We start from the raw sequence: 19,967 nt of genomic DNA, 5'->3' as shown, positions 1-19,967 counted from the left end.
TATGTAGCTTTGACTCCAACTTCTGCTGCTTACTTCTTCACATGTGCGAGTTGAAGGCTAAAACTTGGCCTAAGTGTATTCATTCTTTCATTTCTCCTAAAATATTTCCCTCATTTTTTCTCACTTTTCTACAGCCAAGCCTGTCCTTTTCAAAACCCAGCTACAGAACCTTGAAGGACAAGCAGGAGAGAGCGCCTGTCTTCGTTGTGAAATCACAAAGCCGGGGGTCAGTGTGGTCTGGAGGTGTGGTGATCGGGTGCTGGCATCCAGCAGCAAGTATCACCTGAAGCAGGAAGGGACTGTAGTTGAGCTTATTATCTACAAACTGCAAGGAACTGACTCAGGAGAGTACTCCTGTGATACAGGCAGGCAGAAGACTTCAGCTGTCCTCACTGTGAAGGGTAGGATTTTTTTCTATTTAAGACTCCTCCTCCCATGCACTCTCTTGAGCTGGAGCCCAGTCATCCTTCATTTCCAACATACTCCCTCTTATTGACCATCTTCTCACAGAGCAACACTTGAGCATGAAATGTTTTCAGTGTTCAAGAAAACTTGCTCGTCTCATATTCCGTAGCACCTCACTCTTTTGTGCACTTCTTGTTATTTGTATGCACTTTTCTCTTGAGCTCAATCACTGATTTCACCATTTGAGCCTTTCACATTTCTGTCTTCACAAATATTAACAAACACTACTCTGTTTTCTTCACTTGGCACTGGTAATTGTAGCTCAGCAGAAATCTTCATAAATGATCAACTTGAACTTCACCAAACGTTGTGTGCTTCTAAACTGTATTTGTCAAACAGAGGTCGAGGTTAAAGTACTGAAATTCTTGGAGAGCTGCGTTGTGTACGAGGGTGAAGATGTCTGCTTTGAGTGTCTGGTTTCTCATGAGGAGGCACCAATGGCACTGTGGAAACTCCAGGATGTCCCTCTGCAGAATAATGAAATGAACCTGATCAAGGCTGAGGGCCGGCTGCACAGCCTCACACTCAGAGGCGTCACTACAGCTGATTCGGGGACAGTAACTTTCACTGTGGGAAACCACACTTCCACAGCTTCTCTGACAGTCAGAGGTAAGGGAATTGTAGGCAATGTATTCCTTGGGAACATCTTCCAGTTGGCTTCTACAATAATTTTGGGACTATCTTCTGCTCATTTGCTGTCAGTCTTCTTGTTTTTGGATACTTTCTCTCTATTTTTTCAGAAGTTCTTAAAAGCAACAACTGTCTTGTTATCTTTTCATCTTGCTATGGCATCTAAAGAAAATTCTCACTTTCCATTACATTTCTATTTCCAGAGTACATGCATGCTTACCTTACTTTCCATTGAACTTGGAACTAATAAAACTCTTTTACTTTTCATTTTAGTACTAAAATTACATATTGGTCTTGTTGATCAATGTGTTTTCATCCAGTAAATTTTTGTACATCACCGAATGCTGTTATAACTGTTGTTTTACTTTTCTTCAGTTAAGCTGAAGCTGGAAGTGTTGAGTCTTTGACTTTTTCATGTTTGGGGTTACTTGGATTAAGGATTTAAGACATGCACCATGCACCACCAACAGCAAAACTGTTCTGATTGTTGAGTTTTTTCTGATTAGTTGTATTTGTGACTTTCTTTAAACTTATGAATGGGTGGATTGTAGGTCTCCTTGGAGCACATTGATTGATTGTATGTAAATTTTGGAAGGACTGTGCAGCCTCGCTGTGGATTATAGTGTGTTTTCTGGTGTCAGTGTTCACTTTCTAAAGTTTTAAAGTCTGTCATCGTAATGAAATTGGTGTCTCTGGCAGCTGCACCTGTAGTATTCAAGAAGGAGCTGAAAAGTCAAGAGGCCAAAGAAGGTGGCGAAGCCTCTCTGTCCTGTGAGGTATCAAGCCCTGATCACAAGGTGACCTGGTGGAAGGGCTCAACTCTTCTCACACAGGGAGAGAAATACACCATGGAGCAAAAAGCAACCACTCACATTCTGATCATACACAAGCTGATCATGGAGGATAGTGGGGAATATACCTGTGATACTGGAGACCAGAAAAGCACTGCTACCCTGACTGTAAAAGGTAACAGAGCACATCTTCATCTATCATCTGTCTGTGTCTCTCATTTCCTTTCCTCTTGTCTTCATCCTTCCTGAAGTTCATATTCACCGCATTATCAAGTACTGGAGAAAAGTGTATCCTCTACTCACAGCTAATTCTCTTGGATTCACAGATTTAGAGAATCCAGTGCGTTACTGGAATTATCTGATTTTATTTATATGCATTGTTGATAGTTTAGTAGCTCTAGGGTGTTAAAAAACACCACATCTGGGAATGACATGTTGAGTAAGCATATGCCCTCATAGTCATGATGTCTGGAAGCTCTGCACAGAACTGATCTCTGATCTCTCATCATCCATCATCCCATTCACCCTCAGAGCATGTGCGAATCATTCGAGAACTCTGCGACATTACTGTGACCACTGGGAAAGACGCCGTCTTTGAGGTTGAGCTGTCACACTCTGGTGTCACCAATGGGGAATGGTGGCTTTCAGACAACCTGCTTCAAAATAATGATCTGAATCAAATGAGCATTATAGGGAGAGTGCACCGCTTGGTCCTCAAGATGGTAACCACGGATGAATCTGGAGATGTTGCCTTCGTGGTGGGAGAAGAGAAGAGTGTGGCCTGTCTTCTGGTGGAGGAGAAACCCAAAGGTAAAGGAGATGAGAGTTTTCACCCTCAGAGCCATTTTCATCAAAAACCACAAATTATTATTATTCTTTTTCAAATCCACTGGCATTTCACATTTTTTGTATTTTCATTAAATATATTTTATAGTATTTATTAATTTTAAAGGGCTGATAGAGGTACTTTAGCTCAACAAAGCAATACTACTGTAAATTGTATGTTTTAAAACTGGGTAGTTTCAGATATATATAATGTAGTTCTGCAGCATAGTTATTATTGTGACTGTATTTCCCATTTGGTGAGGTAATACATTTCTTACATTAGTCTTTGGTGCCCAGCCGTTAAATTCTGTATGTAATTTTCATCCCTGTGCTTGTTTATTAGTCTAGCTGGACATGGATTTAAAGTAAATTTGACTGCTTGCTAGAAACATACAAACACAACACAATAATTCTACGTTTTTTTTAATTGTCATATTATTTTATGTATAATTTGTGTTACAGTAGTGCACAGAAATCAAGAATGAAAGCATAATGCCAGTGCAGAACGGAAAAGGTTGCATATAAATGCTACTTGTCCTGTATTTGCAGTGCTAATATTAGAGAAGCCACACAACACTGTTGCATTAGAAGGTGAAACGGTCACTTTGGCCTGCACCATCTCTGACCCCAGTGGTAAGGTTACATGGATCAAAAACAATGTGGCCCTCCAAGCGGGTCTCAAGTATGACCTGAAGAAGAATGCAGCATTTCATCAGCTTCGTATTCACAACCTGGTGGCTGAGGACGCCGGAACGTATACCTGCGACACTGGGGATGCACAGTGTGATGTCACGCTGACTGTGGAAGGTAAAAACATTGGATTGAAATGGACAACTAAAATATTCTTGAACGTCCACCTCCTTCAACCACCCAGTATAGTCTGAAGCCCTCAGGGATGTTTCTCTCATCATCTCCACTATTTGACATCGAACTTGCCATCTCAATATGTTATATCAACTTTTCTTACTTTAAACTCTCACCAGGTGCCCCAGTCTTCTTCCAGACAGAGCTCAAGAACCAGGATGCCATAGAGGGTGATGATATTACTCTGCACTGTGAGCTCTCTAAGCCGTGTGTTTGTGTTGAGTGGAGGAAAGGAGGATTAGTCCTCCGGCCTGGTAAGAAGTATGAGATGAGACAGTCAGGGTGTATTCAAGAGCTCTGTATATGGAATCTGGAGCCTGATGACAGTGGCTACTACACCTGCGATGCAGGAGACCAGCTCACTACAGCTTCTTTAGCAGTGCAAGGTAGCCTCCCATTCAGTACTGTTGCAGTTTTTCTTAATTGTGAAACTTCTATCTGGCTCATATGTTGTGTGTTTTTTGTTTAGAGTTGGCATTATGATGATTATGAGTACATTTAAGGCTCAATGTATTCATATTTTCCACTCAACAGCAAAAGAAGTCTTCATTGTTTCTGGCCTTAAGTCCACCGATGTTTTTGTTGGCGAATGGGCAACTTTCTCCTGCCAGCTCTCTGGTAAAGCCCACGGCAAGGTGCAGTGGTGGCTGGATGGCAGCTTGTTGGAGAACAGCCCCTTTAGTGAGATAGGGCTGGCCCAGGGCCACATCCACACACTCACCTTAAAGAACCTGGCCACAGATGACTCTGGCACTGTCACCTTCAAAGCTGGCAGTTTAACATCAACAGCCAAGCTCTTGGTCAAAGGTATCATGAAAATGTTAACTGCAGACTGAGATAAGCTTTTTCCCAGAGACTGAGATAAAACAGTCTCTTTTAGTCTTATACAATCTCTAAGGATCCTGCAGTGTTTTAATTCTACATTTAAAATCTTAATGGGTCAATTTTCCTACTTCAGTATTCCTTATTATTTTGAATTAAATAGTAGAAGCAGGAAACTAATATATTTATGTTTTCTATCTAATAACTGGCATTTACTACAAAAAAATGTGCCATTCTTAGTGAAGAATATGGGGTTATATACTATGAAATATAATCATATTTCATATATAATCATATTTTTTACTGCAGGGTTCCATCCAGCTATTTGACATATTAGTGCTCCATCATGCATGAGAAGCAGTAGTTTGCATTTCATTAATAATAAGAAGTTATGTTTTATGCAATATGCTTTGATATAATCTAAAAAATACAACTGGGTGCAGCACCACAGTAAAGCTTTAGGAACCTTTTCGACTCAATTAACTAGTATTAAAAATGCTGCTCTTCTTTTGAATGTAGGGCTGCTGAAATGATGAAAAATAATAATCACGGTTATGTTTCTCACTTTGAAACACAATCAGATTTACTAATTTTGTGGAGCATTGTTATACCTTAAGAAGTACTTTCTGATGCATCATCATTGACGTGTAAACAATGAGTATAATTACACAATAGTGAAAAGGACAACTAGAGAGCAACTTGCAATGGGATCACACAAGCCCCCACACCTGGTCTGACTAAATCTAGCAACGTTGTGACAGTTTTGTTGATAAAATCCTTTACAAACGGATATAAACACTAGTTTTCTAATGATGCTAGCCTTATATTGTTCACATTCAAGCTACAGTAGACAGACCTCACTTTGAGCCTGGTGTAAAACAGAACACAAAAGGATTGATTCAGAGTGATGCTCTGGTCTAAAACCTCTCCCAAGGAGGTGATGTTTTTAGAGGCATTAGTGTGCATGTGTGTTTCCTACAAGGTCAGTAGATCAATCTGAGGGTTAAAGTGACAATAATGATATATATGGAGGTATTTAAAACTATGTTTCTTACTGCCATCATTTGTATTGTCAGTATATGGGCATGTGTGTGCATTGAGTTCTTCTTCAAGATAAAATAATGTTGAAACTTAATAATGATAATAATGTATTTTATCTTTAAAAGTATGCTTTAAATTTTACTGCCTTTGTTTGTATTGACAACATTTGGGAAATAATACTGGTATATGGGGATAAAAATTTTTAAATACAACATTATAGTTTGCATCCAAATATCATCTGAAATTTGAAAAATTATTCTCAAAATTATATCAAGTGTGTTAAAAGGATTTTAACAAGGGAGGTGTCCAAAAGTACTTCTAGAAAACAAAATGAATATATACAACATACAGTACTACTCTCTTGAAAAGTAAATACTGCCCAGGTTTGGACTCTCGGAGTGCTTCTTATTAGTTTAGTCTTCATTGTGAGTCCCTTGTGGTTTAGTCAGTCTAGCTATCAGGCTAGCTGACCTTTTGGCTGGTGGGTGGTGTTTCTGGTCCACATCCTGTGACTTTTTGTGTTTGATTTTCCTGCTTTAACATCTTGCCGGTTTTTTCATGCTCAATTTAAGGTTATATGCCCAGATTCAAGCTTTAATTACACTCGTATCTATACAGTATACTATTATCCATATTCTGACTGCAAATGTTGTAGCCAAACAGCTATTAAAGTTGTAAGCAGCTCCTTTTAACCATGCCTTCAACAACAGGGAAGGGAAGACCAATTAATACAAGAATGCTGAAAACAAGCATCATCAATCTGGGATTTCTTCATTCATTTTAAGCTTTTTTTAAGCATGATCGTGATTATTACAATGTTAACCTGCAGCCCTAACTGTAAGTATCCCTCAGTAATATAAATAAGAAGCCTGTCTTATTTGATGTTTGGATTCAGTAAAAAAAACAAACATAATCTAGATCTGGCTTGTTAAAGTTCACAGATGGTGAACCAGAATATTGAAATGCTTGAAAGAAAGTGCTGCTCCACCCATCCATACAGGCCGGCTGCTCTCAAATAGTCATGCTCTATTCATCTCCTCTGTCCCATCCTACCAAACCCTTCTTCTAACCTTCCAGCATTAAAATCTCTAACTCTTGTAGATACACTTTGAGTTTGGCATTTCTATCTACTATCACTCCCTTCTTCTCTATGAGCTGCCAGTAAGTCTTGACCCTTGGTTGTGAACTTTGACTGTTGGACTTTTTGACCCCCTGAGAGCTTATGTAGGTTAATGCATTGGACGATTTGAAAATACATAAAAATATACATAGAGTATTGGTACCTTACAATCAGTAATTTCAAAATAGTATCACTCACATATTTACACTCAGACATGCTTTTGGGGGTTATAAAGCTCTTATGTCAGTCGGCATGGCCCGCTTTTATCCTTACATCTCATGGCCAGGATTTGATCCTATGATCCCCTGACCCCAACCTCAGATCCCACAGTTGAAGTGGTGAGCGAGATGGAGGACCTTCGGGTGGTTGAAAACCAGCCGGCTGAGTTCATCTGCCAGTACTCAAGACCAGTGAAGGCTCAGTGGAAGAAAGATGGGCAGCCTTTGCAGCCTGATGGCCGAAGGGTGGTAGTGGAGCAGGACTGGAATGTGGCTCGCTTGTACATTAGCCATGTGTCTGCTGAGGACAGGGGCACATACTCCTGTGAGGCAGAGGGGACCTGCGTGGTCGCTTCACTTCATGTGGAAGGTGAGCTTACCTCCACATGGAAAAAGCACCAGGCTTTAGGGGATCTTCTCTGCTTCTTCCCAGAAAAACGTCTTTGGAAAAAAAAAACCAAAACAGGCCTTTTACTCATCATCACAGCATTTTTGCTCTTGGTTGACAAAGGCTTAACTATTTTACTTTTGTCTTTGAGAACTGCAGTCCTTTTATAATCTATTATAATTAAGTTACCATGGTTTCTTGCTTTCTACAGCCAAACCCATTACCATTGTTCAGGGCCTGGAGAATGTGGACACTTTTGATGGAGGCGAAGCGCTCTTTGAGTGTGCCCTGTCTCGTCCTGAGAGCAAAAACTGCCAGTGGCTCCTTGATGGCAAACCACTGAAAGAATCCCCGAATGCTGAGGTTGTATCATTCGAGAGCGGTCGTCGCCATCTGCTCCTGCTGAAAGAGCTGCGCGTCAAAGACAGTTGCACGGTGACTTTCAGAGCTGGCGCAGCGTCCACATCTGCCCAGCTCACTGTTAAAGGTAAGTCATCAAAATGAAGACTGTACAACAGTGAAGCTGTAGTAATATTATGATCTTGACTTTAGTCAGCTGTGAATTACGACTTTTTTGTGGATTTTTCCCATGTAAGGTTGGCAGTTGGCCATTGTGAAGGGTTTGGAGGACAGAGTGGCTGCAGTGGGGGAGAAAGTTGAGTTCTGTGTTGAGCTCACGGAGGTGGTCCCTACGACAGAAGTGGTCTGGTATGCTAATGGAGTTGAGCTGAAGCCCAGTGACCTCTGGGCTATGAGGGCCGATGGTCGGTCTTACCGCCTTGTCCTGAGACAGGCGCCTCTTTTGCCCCAGCAGGAAATTACATTTGCTGCCAGAGATGCTATCTCTCTGGCCAAGCTCACCATCATCAGTAAGTGTTTAATGTCTATGTCTATGTCTATGAAAAGATTAACAAATATCCCTTTAAACCTGTATATAGAGTTTACTCCAATTTTTTGTAATTCTGAGTTTCAACCAGGGAGCGCAGAACCAGAATTAAAATTTTGGACAATTCAGGGTATAGTAGGAAGCTAAGGTAATAAAAATCTTTTGAAGAAGTATTGAGCAGGTATGGCATACCATCAAAGCTTCTTCTTAATACCTCCAACTGTGAAGTTTTATATTAGCTAGGCAGTTCAGTAGTAGTTTGAAGCTCTCTTCTTTATCCACACTCACAAAGGGGAGGTCTTGCTCCTCCCCTTTGTGAGTGTGGACGCTTCATCTCTTTGCTCTTGAATGCTTTGCTTCTTATATTGATTTTTATTGATTTTTATGCTGATTTTTTCCCTTTTTTCCGTGTGAGCTTACCTGCGATAACTTCTGGACACTTGTAGATCATTAGGACTAGAGTGTTCTTAACAGAAACAGCAACATTTTACGGTTACCTTGTCCTCAGCGCTCCGTGTGTCTGTGGCCTAGACACAGCTGAAGCCTGATTACAGCGTCTGAGCACCGAGCAGCCTCAATAGCCTGGAAAGGTGCTAACCGCTAGGCTAACTAGCAACAAGATGCCTTCCCTCTCCACAGATGACTACCACAGCCTCCTGCAGAAGATTGCAGTACTGGAGACAAAAATTCATCGCTTAGAAGTAAACGTGGAGGTAAATGGACTGTGTGGAAATGAAACAACCTTGCCTTTGATTCAAAACAATGGCGATGAGCAAGCTAGTACACAGCTAAGGAGCACAGATAACATGACCAAGAAAGTGGACTCTGTGCAATATTATAAATCCTCAAGTGATAATCCCCCCTTAGACTGTCTTGGTGCAAAACCAAGACATAAATCATGTCTCCTGGAAGGGGGAGGACGTATCACAGGCAGGGCACAGCGAGCTGAAATCTCTGAAACCGACTGGCCTTCACTTCCTACGAGACAGAGAAGCTCTTCTACCCCTGTATACGGGAGGAAACAGGACTGGACAACCGTGAATAGGAAGGTTAACAACAAACCTCCAAAACAACTGAATGTGAAACTGCACAACAGTTTTGCTCCACTATCAAAGGACCCTGGATCTATATCGGACAACCATCCATCTAAAAGCAGCGAAATAAGGTCTGAAAATCTGTTGAAAAGTGAAAGGCCACAGGGAACGCTAAAGGCTAGGCCTGAAACTCTGATTGTGGGTGACTCTGCCGTAAAGGATGTACAAAGGATGTGCGGTAAGAACACTAAAGTCCTCTGCTTTCCTAACGATATGGTCAACAACCTGAAGGAGAGAATTCTTCAAATTGCAGATGAATATCCAACTGTGACAAACATTGTTCTGCATACAGGGTCAAACGATGTGTCCAAACAACAGTCGGAGGTTCTGAAACGGGACTTTACTGGATTATTAAATACTGTAAACTCTCTGAATGCAGCTGTATTCATCAGTGGACCTGTACCGCCGGTCAGAGGAGGAGACGAGAGATTCAGCAGGTTGTTTACACTGAATAAATGGCTTATATCAGCATGTGCTGACCACTCAGTGCATTTTATCGACAACTTTAATATTTTTTGGGAACGCAGGCATCTGTTCAAAGCAAATGGATTTAATTTTAACAAGTCAGGGGTGAAACTGTTCACCTCCAACTTGTTTTATTCCATACGTCATCCATCCGTGCTTGGTGCCAAGGCTGAGATAAACGAGGAGTTATCTCATAAAGAGGAACAAACAGTACTCCAAGAACAGACAAAGCCCAGCAGAAACCTTGAGGAGGAGCTCCATTTGCCCCCACCCGGGAAGAGCCTCAGAAAGGAGAGACATCCATGGCATCTGAGGAAGAGCCTCAGAAAGGAGAGACATCTAAGGCAAGAAGAGGGGTCCCTATTTGCCTCCAACTCTCTCAACAACACCAACGACCAGGACAAGGGACCACGACCTTCCCCAGTCCCCCAAACCCCTGACAGGCCATCACCCTCCTCCCCCTCCCTTTCTCCCTCCTCCCCACACCTGAAATTCACTGAGGAGATGATGGAGCGGGTCAATGCTGGGCTCAGATCTACCCCCCGTCCCAATCCCTTTTTGTCCCCCATGTGTTTCCAGAATCACTAAAAACTGCTGTAATCAAACCTATACTGAAAAAGGACAATCTTGACAAGACACAAATGAACAACTACAGGCCGATCTCAAATCTCCCGTTTTTAAGTAAGATCATTGAAAAAGCAGTTTCTCAACAGCTCAGTTACTTCTTAAAACAGAATAATTGCTACGATGCCTTCCAGTCAGGTTTTAGACAGAACCACAGTACTGAAACCGCTCTGACCAAAGTGTTTAATGACATATGTCTGAATACAGACAGTGGAAAAATGTCAGTCCTAGTTTTACTGGATCTCAGTCCAGCATTTGATACAGTTGACCACAACATATTACTCAAACGACTGGAGAACTGGACAGGTCTTTCAGGAACTGTACTAAACTGGTTCAAAACATACGTAGAAAACAGGAAATACTTTGTATCAATAGGTAACTTCACATCCGAGCAGACAAGTGTCACATGTGGAGTTCCCCAAGGTTCCATCTTGGGACCCCTTCTGTTTAACATCTACATGCTCCCACTGGCACAGATTATAAACAACAACAAAATAAACTATCACAGCTATGCAGATGACACACAAATATATATCACAATGTCACCAGGAGACCGAGGCCCTGTACAGGCTCTTGGTAAATGCATTGAGGAAATCAATGACTGGTTGTGCCACAATTTTCTCCAGCTAAACAAAAACAAAACTGAGGTAATAGTCTTTGGCGCCAAAGAAAAACGATTACAGGTCACCAGAGAACTTCAATCTATACATCTAAAAACCACAAACCAGGCGAGAAATTTGGGTGTAGTGATGGATGCAGACCTAAACTTAGAAAAACACATTAAGACAATAACAAAGTCAGCTTACTATCACCTCAAGAATATATCAAGGATAAAAGATCTGATGTCTCAACAGGACCTGGAAAAACTAGTCCATGCATTCATCTTTAGTAGGCTTGATTACTGTAACAGCATCTTTACAGGTCTACCTAAAAAATCAGTCAGACAACTACAGCTCATTCAGAACTCTGCTGCTCGAGTCCTCACTAAGACCAAAAAAGTGGACCACATCAGTCCAGCTCTGAGGTCCTTACACTGGCTGCCTGTCCGTCAGAGGATAGACTTTAAAGTTCTGATGCTGGCCTATAAAGCTCTGAATGGTTTAGGACCAAAATACATCAATGACCTCCTGACCCAGTATGAACCATCCAGATCCCTCAGGTCATCTGGATCCGGTCTTTTATCAGTTCCCAGAGTCAGAACCAGACATGGAGAAGCTGCATTCAGCTTTTATGCTCCTTATATCTGGAACAAACTCCCAGAAAGCCTCAGATCAGCTGAAACACTCAGTTTATTTAAATCCAGGTTGAAGACTCACCTGTTCTCAGCTGCATTTGAATAAAGCACCAAATCCACACTTTAAGCTTAAATTTCAAAACTTACATTTTAACTACTGATTTTATCTACTGTTCTGATTTTATCTGTTTTGATCTTATATACTGTTGTTTGTTTGTTTGTTTGTTTGTTTGTTAATTAGTTAGTTAGTTTATTTGCTTGTTTTAATCAATTTTAAATCATGCTTTTTATTTGTTCTTGTTTCTAATGTCTCTGTAAAGCACTTTGAATCACCTTGTTGTTGAATTGTGCTATACAAATAAACTTGCCTTGCCTTGCCTTGCCTTTATCCACCACTGAAGATTTCACTTTGAAATTTGTACAGTCTAGTGGCCTGGTGTCCGTCTTCAACAACATGTTTGCTAGTAGGTACAACGTGTCATTTCATAACATACTACATGCCACTAGTATGGAGAACAGATTTCAAATATTATGTAAACAAGAAACAATGGTCAGAAGTGTGGTCTTAAGTTCCAACACAAACTAAAGCAATATAAATGGATAAATAGGCAATGCATTGCTCCAACAAGGCTGTGTTAACGCTAATACTTTCAACATTTGCATTAAATGTAAGAATCTTTGTTCCCACTTTATGTGGGAATGCCCTCTGATTCAATCTTTTTGAAAAAGGCTGCTGGAAATATGTAACCAAATTTCTGAGTAATAGATTCCTCTTAATTGTAATTTATGCTTAGTAAATATTTATCCCAGATGGTGCTGTGATCTCTAAGAATATCAGGTCCTTACTTAACTTCTGCTTTTTGGAAGCCAAACAGTACAGAGCTTTCTCTTTGAAGAAGCAGCAAACCTGTGCAAATTTACAGCGGCCTAAGACATTCTTTAGAAAAGATAAGCTATCTAACAAAAACATGGAAAGTTCTGGAGCATTTGGAACACCTTCCATATAACTTTCATAACAGATTAACACTGTAGAGTATTTGGTTTTTAATTAGTGTTCATAAATATATCCAATGGCGGTTTTTCTTTTTCCCTTCCCCATAGCTGTGCCTGATCCTCCAGAGGATCCGGAGGTCCTCAGTAAGACAAAAAAGTCTGTTACCCTCTCTTGGTTCACACCTTTGCATGATGGAGGAAGTCCCATTCTGGGCTACAGAGTGGAGATCCGAATGGTAGACAGTGCCCTCTGGCTTCCATGTCATTCTGAGCCTGTGCGTAACACCGAATTTGTGGTTGAAAATCTCAGTCCAGGCAGTGCCTACAGGTTTAGAGTGGCAGCCATCAACAGAGCAGGGATAGGGGAGCCTGTTGAGCTGCCTCAGACTGTTCAGCTTGGTGAGTGAATGTACGCTTCATTTAACACAAGTAGCTGCTTTTTTCTGTGATGTTGTGTTTATAATTGCAATTGCAGTTCATGTTTTATGTCACATGGTGATATGAGATCAAGCTTTATGCAACTGCAACATTCTAGCCAAAGATGTAATGCTAGAAACCAAGGAATTTTGATATTTTATAAACTTTAATATCATTTGTTTTTCTTCTCTTCTTGAAACACAGAAGCACCTCCTCTGCCACCGATTACTCCAGGTAGGTCACTGTACGCTGTATATGTGGTACTTTTTGTATTTCTCCACAAGCTCTGCTGTAGCCCTAATGTAGCCCTGCACATAAATGTTAAACGTAAGGATTAAGCACCAATTAAAGAGGGTGTGGTGCTGTATGGACCATAACTGTAACTCCATTGTGGTCATATGTGTAGATGCAAAACAGGAAGTAACTGAGGCACTGGGACAGCCCAGTCTTCCTCCTGAGGCTGCTGAAGAAGGTGATCTCCATGAACTTTGGGAAGCATCAGCCAAGAAACGACGCATGAGTCGGGAGCCAACTCTGGACTCCATCTCTGAACAACCAGAGGAGGATGGCAAAAGGGGTCAGAGCAAATTAGACCAGAATCAGCTTCCACAATCTGAGAAAGTGGAAGTCAAATCAACAGAGAAGGAGCAGGCCATTGTGTCAAAGAAGCAGACAGAAGCCAGCCTGTGCACCAGCTCTGAGGACGAGTCTGTTTCTGGGCGTTCGACGCTTGTTTCCTACCTCAAAAAGAGCAGCAAGACTACTGAGACAGTGACAAAGGAAGCAGATACTCTAGCTACTGAGAGGTTCTTCGCACATTTCCAAATGTCAGAGCAGAAAACTGTGCAGCAGACAGAAGTGAAAACAACTGTAGTTCAGCAAACCCAAGAAAAACACGTGTCTACAGAGGAAACTAGCATCATGGAGATCGGTAAAGAGGATGACCCTGAGCTCAGAGAAGCTGCTGTTAAGATTCAAGCTGCCTTCAAGGGCTACAAGGCCCGCAAGGACATGCGTCCTGTTTTTAAAGAAGTCTTCAAAGACCAGACTAAAGAACCTAATGGCACCATACATCTGGAATGTGTGACAGAAGGTAAACCTGATAAGGTCCGCTGGCTGAAAGATGGAGAACCACTGACGGATGGCAAGCATCATCATATTGATATCTATAATGATGGCACCTGCTCACTGGTCATTACTGCAATCACCACCAAGGACACTGGAGTTTACACATGTGAAGCCACTAACAAGTTTGGGGTAGCTTCTCACAGTGGTAAGGTGACTGTGGGAACGGTAAGAGAATCATCGGGCCGACGGCCGCTTACTGTAGGTTACAGTGCTGACAGTGAGCCTGAGAGCTCCTCCGGAAGTGAGATGGATGAGTCGCTGAGACAGGCAAGCAGACGCCTCCGGCGCCTGTTGCGCACGCGTCTCCCACCAGATGTTGAGGAAGAACCATTTGTCAGTGCAGATGAAGGAGACTTGCGAGCCCCAGACCCACAATCTTACCGTGAAGATGACAATTATATCTACATTCGTTTTGATTCACGGACAGAAGCTGAAGTTGCCTCTATGAGATTTCAGGAGATGTTTACAGTCCATGGGGTTCCTGTGGAGACCACAATCTTACCTGCAGGACCTCACAAAGTGGAGCTGCGAATTAAAAAGATGAGCTACATACAAGATGGTACACAGACGCCCACACAAGATAGACAGCCTCCTGCTTTCATGACTGGAGCTCCAGGTAAGAAGCAGCTTGCTCTCTGTTAATTATAACTTTCTTTATTCTTACACACATTTTGTCTGGTTAGTAATGCACCAAGTTCAATACACCAAGAACAATTTCTATGTAAGGGGTGGGATTTTTATATTTGCTTTCCGTTTGCTCTTGTTGCCAGCTGCACCGGTCTTCTTAACCGAGCTACAAAGTCAGGATGTTCCAGACGGTTATCCAGTCAGCTTTGACTGTGTTGTGATTGGCAAGCCACCTCCCACTGTTCGCTGGTATAAGGATGGCAAGCTGCTGGAGGAGAACGACCATTACATGATCAATGAAGACCAGGAGGGCTGCCACCAACTTATCATCACCACTGTGTTGCCTACTGATATGGGGGTCTATCGCTGCACAGCTGAAAACAGCAGTGGCATTGCATCTACTAAAGCTGAACTCAGGGTTGACAGTAAGTGAACAGATGATACAAGAAACACACGTTTGCTTTTTAAATACCTGTCCTGGGATAATTGACTAGGCAAACTGTACAGCATCTGTACATCTTTAATGACTTAAAAAATGAGAATTTGGTGCACAAATTTGAATTTATTTTGGACACCAAATTCTTGTTTTTTGAAGTCATTGAGATGTATGCTGTACATCATTCCACCCTGGAAAAAGAACAGTTCAAAGAAAGCATGAAATGTGGCGACTGTGGTTCAGAGGGTTGGGAAGCTTATCTTGTAACCAGAAGGTTTGATCCCCAGCTCTATCTCCAGCTCTATCTGTTTTGGACAAGACACAGACCTACTGCCCTACTGATGATGGCCAGAGGGGCCGATGGCGCGATATGGCAGCCTTGCTTCTGTCAGTCTGCTACAGCTGTAGCTTGCCTCCACCAGTGTGTGAATGTGAGAGTGGAATTGTAAAGCGCTTTGAGGGTCTCGAAAAGGCTATATAAATGCAATCCATTATTATTGTTATTATTAAAAGGGCAAAATTACTACAATATTCATGCCCGTAAATGTATGCAAACTTCTGTATAGCTTGTTTTTTTAAAACAGAAGAGAACTTCAGACAAAGTCAGAGCAAAACTAGCATGCAGAATATGTGAGATGGACCTTGAGCCTCCCCTAATATAAAGGCAGGTTTCTCACCCTGCCTTTATATTAGGCAGGGGTAAAAAAACAACAAAAACAAACCCACAAAACCTACAGCTATACAGATGTAGCATTTAACTGAAGCATGAAGCTAATTTCCGAACCATAAATCAACATCTTAGAAAAGCAGAGTCCCTTTACACCTTAAGCATTGTATAAAACTATAATAAAATTCCTCCATCAGTGTCTTGCAGCTCAGATTATGACACTGCTGCTGATGCCACTGAGACGTCTTCTTACGTCAGTGCCAAAGGATACATGTCCAGGTAAATTTATTTATGTTTATTTATTTATTTATATGAACTAAACCTTTATATTGAGGCCTTCACATACAGTTATAGATATACTGGAGCTGCTGTGCTTTACTCTCCTCCAACAGGGAAACTGAGACCTTTGAGTCTGTAGCTGAAGATGATCAGCTACCGCAGGTTGTGGAGGAGCTTCATGATGTTCACGTCTGTCCAGGTTCACCTATTGCAAAGATGCAGCTTAAAGTAAAGGGTAAAGTAAAGATTTGTTAATCCATCCCAGTGTTCTAAAAACATTGCATATGATTTAAGAATAATGTTTGTCAAATTTTTGTTGTTTTCCAGGTTTCCCGAAACCCAGAATATACTGGTTCAAAGATGGCCACCCTCTACGACCTTCAGAAAGAATTCATTTGTTAGCAGAGAGAGACGTTCATGGCGTGGAGATCACGGAGGTGAAAAAAGAGGATATGGGGGAGTACTCCGTCTACATCAGCAATGCAGCTGGTTCTGCTTACTCCTCTGCCCGGATGATAGTATTGAGTATGTATACACGTGCCTGAATACAAAATACAAATCTCAAATGAAACGATGAGATACACTTTATACATTTGCAACACTTTTTGCAACAGGTCCTGGGGAGATTTTACCACAAGAGAAAAAGGGTAATTTAACATTTATCCTACAAACCACAGCACAAGTATATGTACTTTCAGTAGACATGTCCATATATTCAAAATGTCACATTATACACTTTATTTTCACAGACCCTAAAGAGCCCCTGGTGCCACCCCGCTTTATTGAAAGGTTCAGCAATAGGAAGGTGAAACAAGGAACAAGCATCACTCTGTCTGTGAAAGTAGAAGGTGCGTTACTACACTTTTCTAGATAAGAAGAAAGTCTAGATTTTGGGCTCTATCTGCCACGCATCATTATTACAAAGTCTCCATAATCACCCTTCTTCTCTCTTAGGATCTCCTACTCCCATGGTCAACTGGCTAAAGGAGGAATCTTTGGAGGATGTCCTGTGGATCAAGCCTGACACTAAAGGATACAAAATAGCAAGCTCTGGGCGCCACCACAGTCTCATCTTGATGGACGTGGGCACAGAGTACACTGGTGCCTACACCTGCATTGCAACAAATAAAGCTGGACAGTCCATCTGCACTGCTCACTTGGAGGTGGATGAGAGTAAGGAGAATAACGTCATCAAGACACTTTATTTTGAAATGACAGGTTAAATGAGTGTCTTCTTATATCAGAAACACTTAGCAGAGCACTTTTCAAACCACCCTTCTTCTTTTTTTCTCCCTCCTCTCTAGCTCCTCAGCCCAAGAAAGAGACAGTGGCTTCAGAGTAAGTTATTTTTGAAACCTTTTGATTGCCTTGCACATAAAAAGATGTCTGTAGTAAGTACATTTAATATAAATGTAAATACATGACAAATTTTAATACTGAAATCCGCTCAGGGTTCTTGGGATTACAGTTAGTCCTCCACAGGAAGATACTAGCAAAGGAAAAGGTAAGACGTACTAGCTAATCATCAGGCCCAGTAATGTTTATTTTTGATAAGATATATAAATGAATAAAAATAAATGTTAAGATATTTATGGTGTTCTTTACTTTTTGCCAACCCTTAAGAGGGCAAAATGCCTTTCCTAGGTGAAGTAGGTTCAGAGGAATTCCTCATGAAACTCACCTCTCAGATCACTGAAATGGTATCAGCCAAGATCACCCAAGGTAAGTGGACCATTATAGCTCTGCATTAAATATTCAGAGACTAATGAGTTCATCGTACTTTATAAAATACAAACCTTTATGTCCATAAGGCATTTCAGAACTGGTCTATTCCGGCTTCAAGTCTGGTTTAAACCAAGATAAATGAATGATTATGCTAGCATTGGACTTTAGCTCCTTCTCAACAAGTCTCATAAACAGTTTAGATTAAAAAGAAAAAACCCAAAAGGTTTCTCCTCAAGAGAACATACATTCTCAGGAGAACAAACATTAAATTATATGACTTGAACGATCACAACACCTTCAATCTCTTAAATTACCTTGTGTCTGTAGTTGTACTAAAAATGTGCAGGTTAACTATCCATATTCCCTCTGCAGTGACTGCATTTGGTAGTTACTAATGCTGAAGACTGAAGTATGGATCATAGATTATGTTGCATACAGTGCTTCTGTTGCATTGCTCTGTTATTTTCTTGTCAGGTTTGGTTGAATTCTTTGAATTCATTCTGGCTGTTTAAGAAATGTTTAATCTGAATGCTTTAATGCTTAAATACTGAACTGGCTATCACTTTCCTTTGTTTCTGAACACCAAACCTGACCGAGGAATGTTTCTTAGTGCCATGTTAGTGCTTATCTAGTGCACGCTTTAGCTTATTTATGCATTTATGACATAAAATCTCCCATTCCTTCATACAGACATCATTTCCTAACCACCTTTACACCCATTAGTTTATCACTCCCACTAAATAAATACTCATTAAATGATTAATTTGTTATTCAGACAGTTTACAGAATCATGAAGTGCTCCAGTGGATGAAATCTTGGCCCAAATCTGCCAGTATGTATCCCAAGTGCATCAGCATCACAGATACTCTGCAGTTTTCCACTGAAATATTTTCTATCTATTAATAATGACTTTATAAAACAGTTTTCCTTACATTTCCTTTTACATACAAGAAATATTTAGTTATACAACAACTCTATTTCAGTGTCAGCTTAATAACAGCTAAGCCATCCCCTTTTATTTCTGTTAGTGCCCTCTATATCTCCTTACTCATCCTCAATGAGTTTCCTCATCCTTTCTCTTGTTACTAAAATAGTTTTTGCAATAACCTATGAAGCTTCTGTATAAGTGGAATACATGCTCACCAAGCAGACATGTATGTGGAGAGCTGAGATAAAAGTGAAGCTGCATGTTGTCATGATACTAATACAGTAATACATGTTAGAGCATTAGAATGATTAACCACTGTGGATTTCTCCCCTCTATTTTTTGCATCGTAAAAACGATGTCGTTACTTCAGTATACAGAAAAATTCAAATTGACCAGGTAAATACAACACTGGTACACGCTAGCACACAGTTATGGTTTTAAATATATATTTAAGCTGATGGACCTGAGTGAGTGTGGGTACTAATATCTACTGCATAGGTTTAAAGGACAGATTATACTAATTGGACATTTTCGTGCGACTGACCCGTCCTCTTTTGACTTCCTCCTTACTGCTCCAGCTTCATTACGCGTACCAGGTGGTGACAGTGATGATGAGACCAAGACACCTTCTCCATCACCTCATCACGGTCGCTCCCGTCCTCCCTCCCTCATTGCTGACTCCTCCTCTGAGTCTGATGAAGGAGACGCCAGGGGAGAGGTGAGATACAAAAAAATTTCCATTAAGTTCATAATGTTCATAAATTTTTGGCCTTTATATCAGAATTTCATCGATTAAATTCTGACACACCATGGCAGGATACTATATAAAACAAGGAAATGAAAGTTTTAATGGCGCAGTTTATTTGAAGAAATAAAGGGAAATTCAATTAAGTTTTTTTTTTATACATAGACAGGTGTGAATGGTTATGTCTCTGTGTGTTAGCCTTGGGGCAGATTGGTATTCTGTCTCTCACCCTCTGACAGCTGGGATAGCTTCCAGTCCCCCTGCAATCCTGTTATTAATACACACACATATATATATTTTTTTTTATAGATGTTTGATATCTATGTAGCAACGGCTGATTACAACCCCATCGTGGCGAGCAAAGATTCCATCTTTCTAAAAGAGGGACAGTATGTTGAGGTTTTGGACTCGGCTCACCCGCTCAAGTGGTTAGTTCGGACCAAACCCACCAAAACGACACCATCCCGCCAAGGCTGGGTCTCACCGGCCTACCTGGACAAAAAACTCAAAGTATGTCTCAAGACAATTGCTTCCAGCTTGCCACTGCATGTTGCA

General features: G+C 41.0%; 1 protein-coding gene across 1 annotated transcript in view; it reads left to right on the top strand.

Moving 5' to 3' along the window:
- The window catches only part of obscnb (obscurin, cytoskeletal calmodulin and titin-interacting RhoGEF b), a 60,691-nt gene that overhangs the window by 34,260 nt on the left and 6,464 nt on the right, over positions 1-19,967 (top strand). The window contains 26 exon segments of the mRNA XM_026148958.1: positions 135-401; positions 805-1,074; positions 1,795-2,061; positions 2,418-2,696; positions 3,261-3,518; positions 3,695-3,961; positions 4,110-4,382; positions 6,880-7,146; positions 7,376-7,651; positions 7,761-8,033; positions 12,569-12,859; positions 13,082-13,111; positions 13,284-14,621; positions 14,776-15,057; positions 15,933-16,014; positions 16,128-16,249; positions 16,342-16,539; positions 16,629-16,661; positions 16,764-16,862; positions 16,969-17,187; positions 17,319-17,352; positions 17,466-17,518; positions 17,638-17,736; positions 18,515-18,571; positions 19,246-19,385; positions 19,722-19,922. Coding sequence (XP_026004743.1) covers positions 135-401; positions 805-1,074; positions 1,795-2,061; positions 2,418-2,696; positions 3,261-3,518; positions 3,695-3,961; positions 4,110-4,382; positions 6,880-7,146; positions 7,376-7,651; positions 7,761-8,033; positions 12,569-12,859; positions 13,082-13,111; positions 13,284-14,621; positions 14,776-15,057; positions 15,933-16,014; positions 16,128-16,249; positions 16,342-16,539; positions 16,629-16,661; positions 16,764-16,862; positions 16,969-17,187; positions 17,319-17,352; positions 17,466-17,518; positions 17,638-17,736; positions 18,515-18,571; positions 19,246-19,385; positions 19,722-19,922 — 5,975 coding nt within the window.

This window comes from Astatotilapia calliptera, chromosome 18 (genome assembly GCF_900246225.1).
Source record: "Astatotilapia calliptera chromosome 18, fAstCal1.2, whole genome shotgun sequence".
NCBI classification, from domain to species: Eukaryota; Metazoa; Chordata; class Actinopteri; order Cichliformes; family Cichlidae; genus Astatotilapia; species Astatotilapia calliptera.
This window is presented reverse-complemented; position numbering and strand designations above follow the sequence as displayed.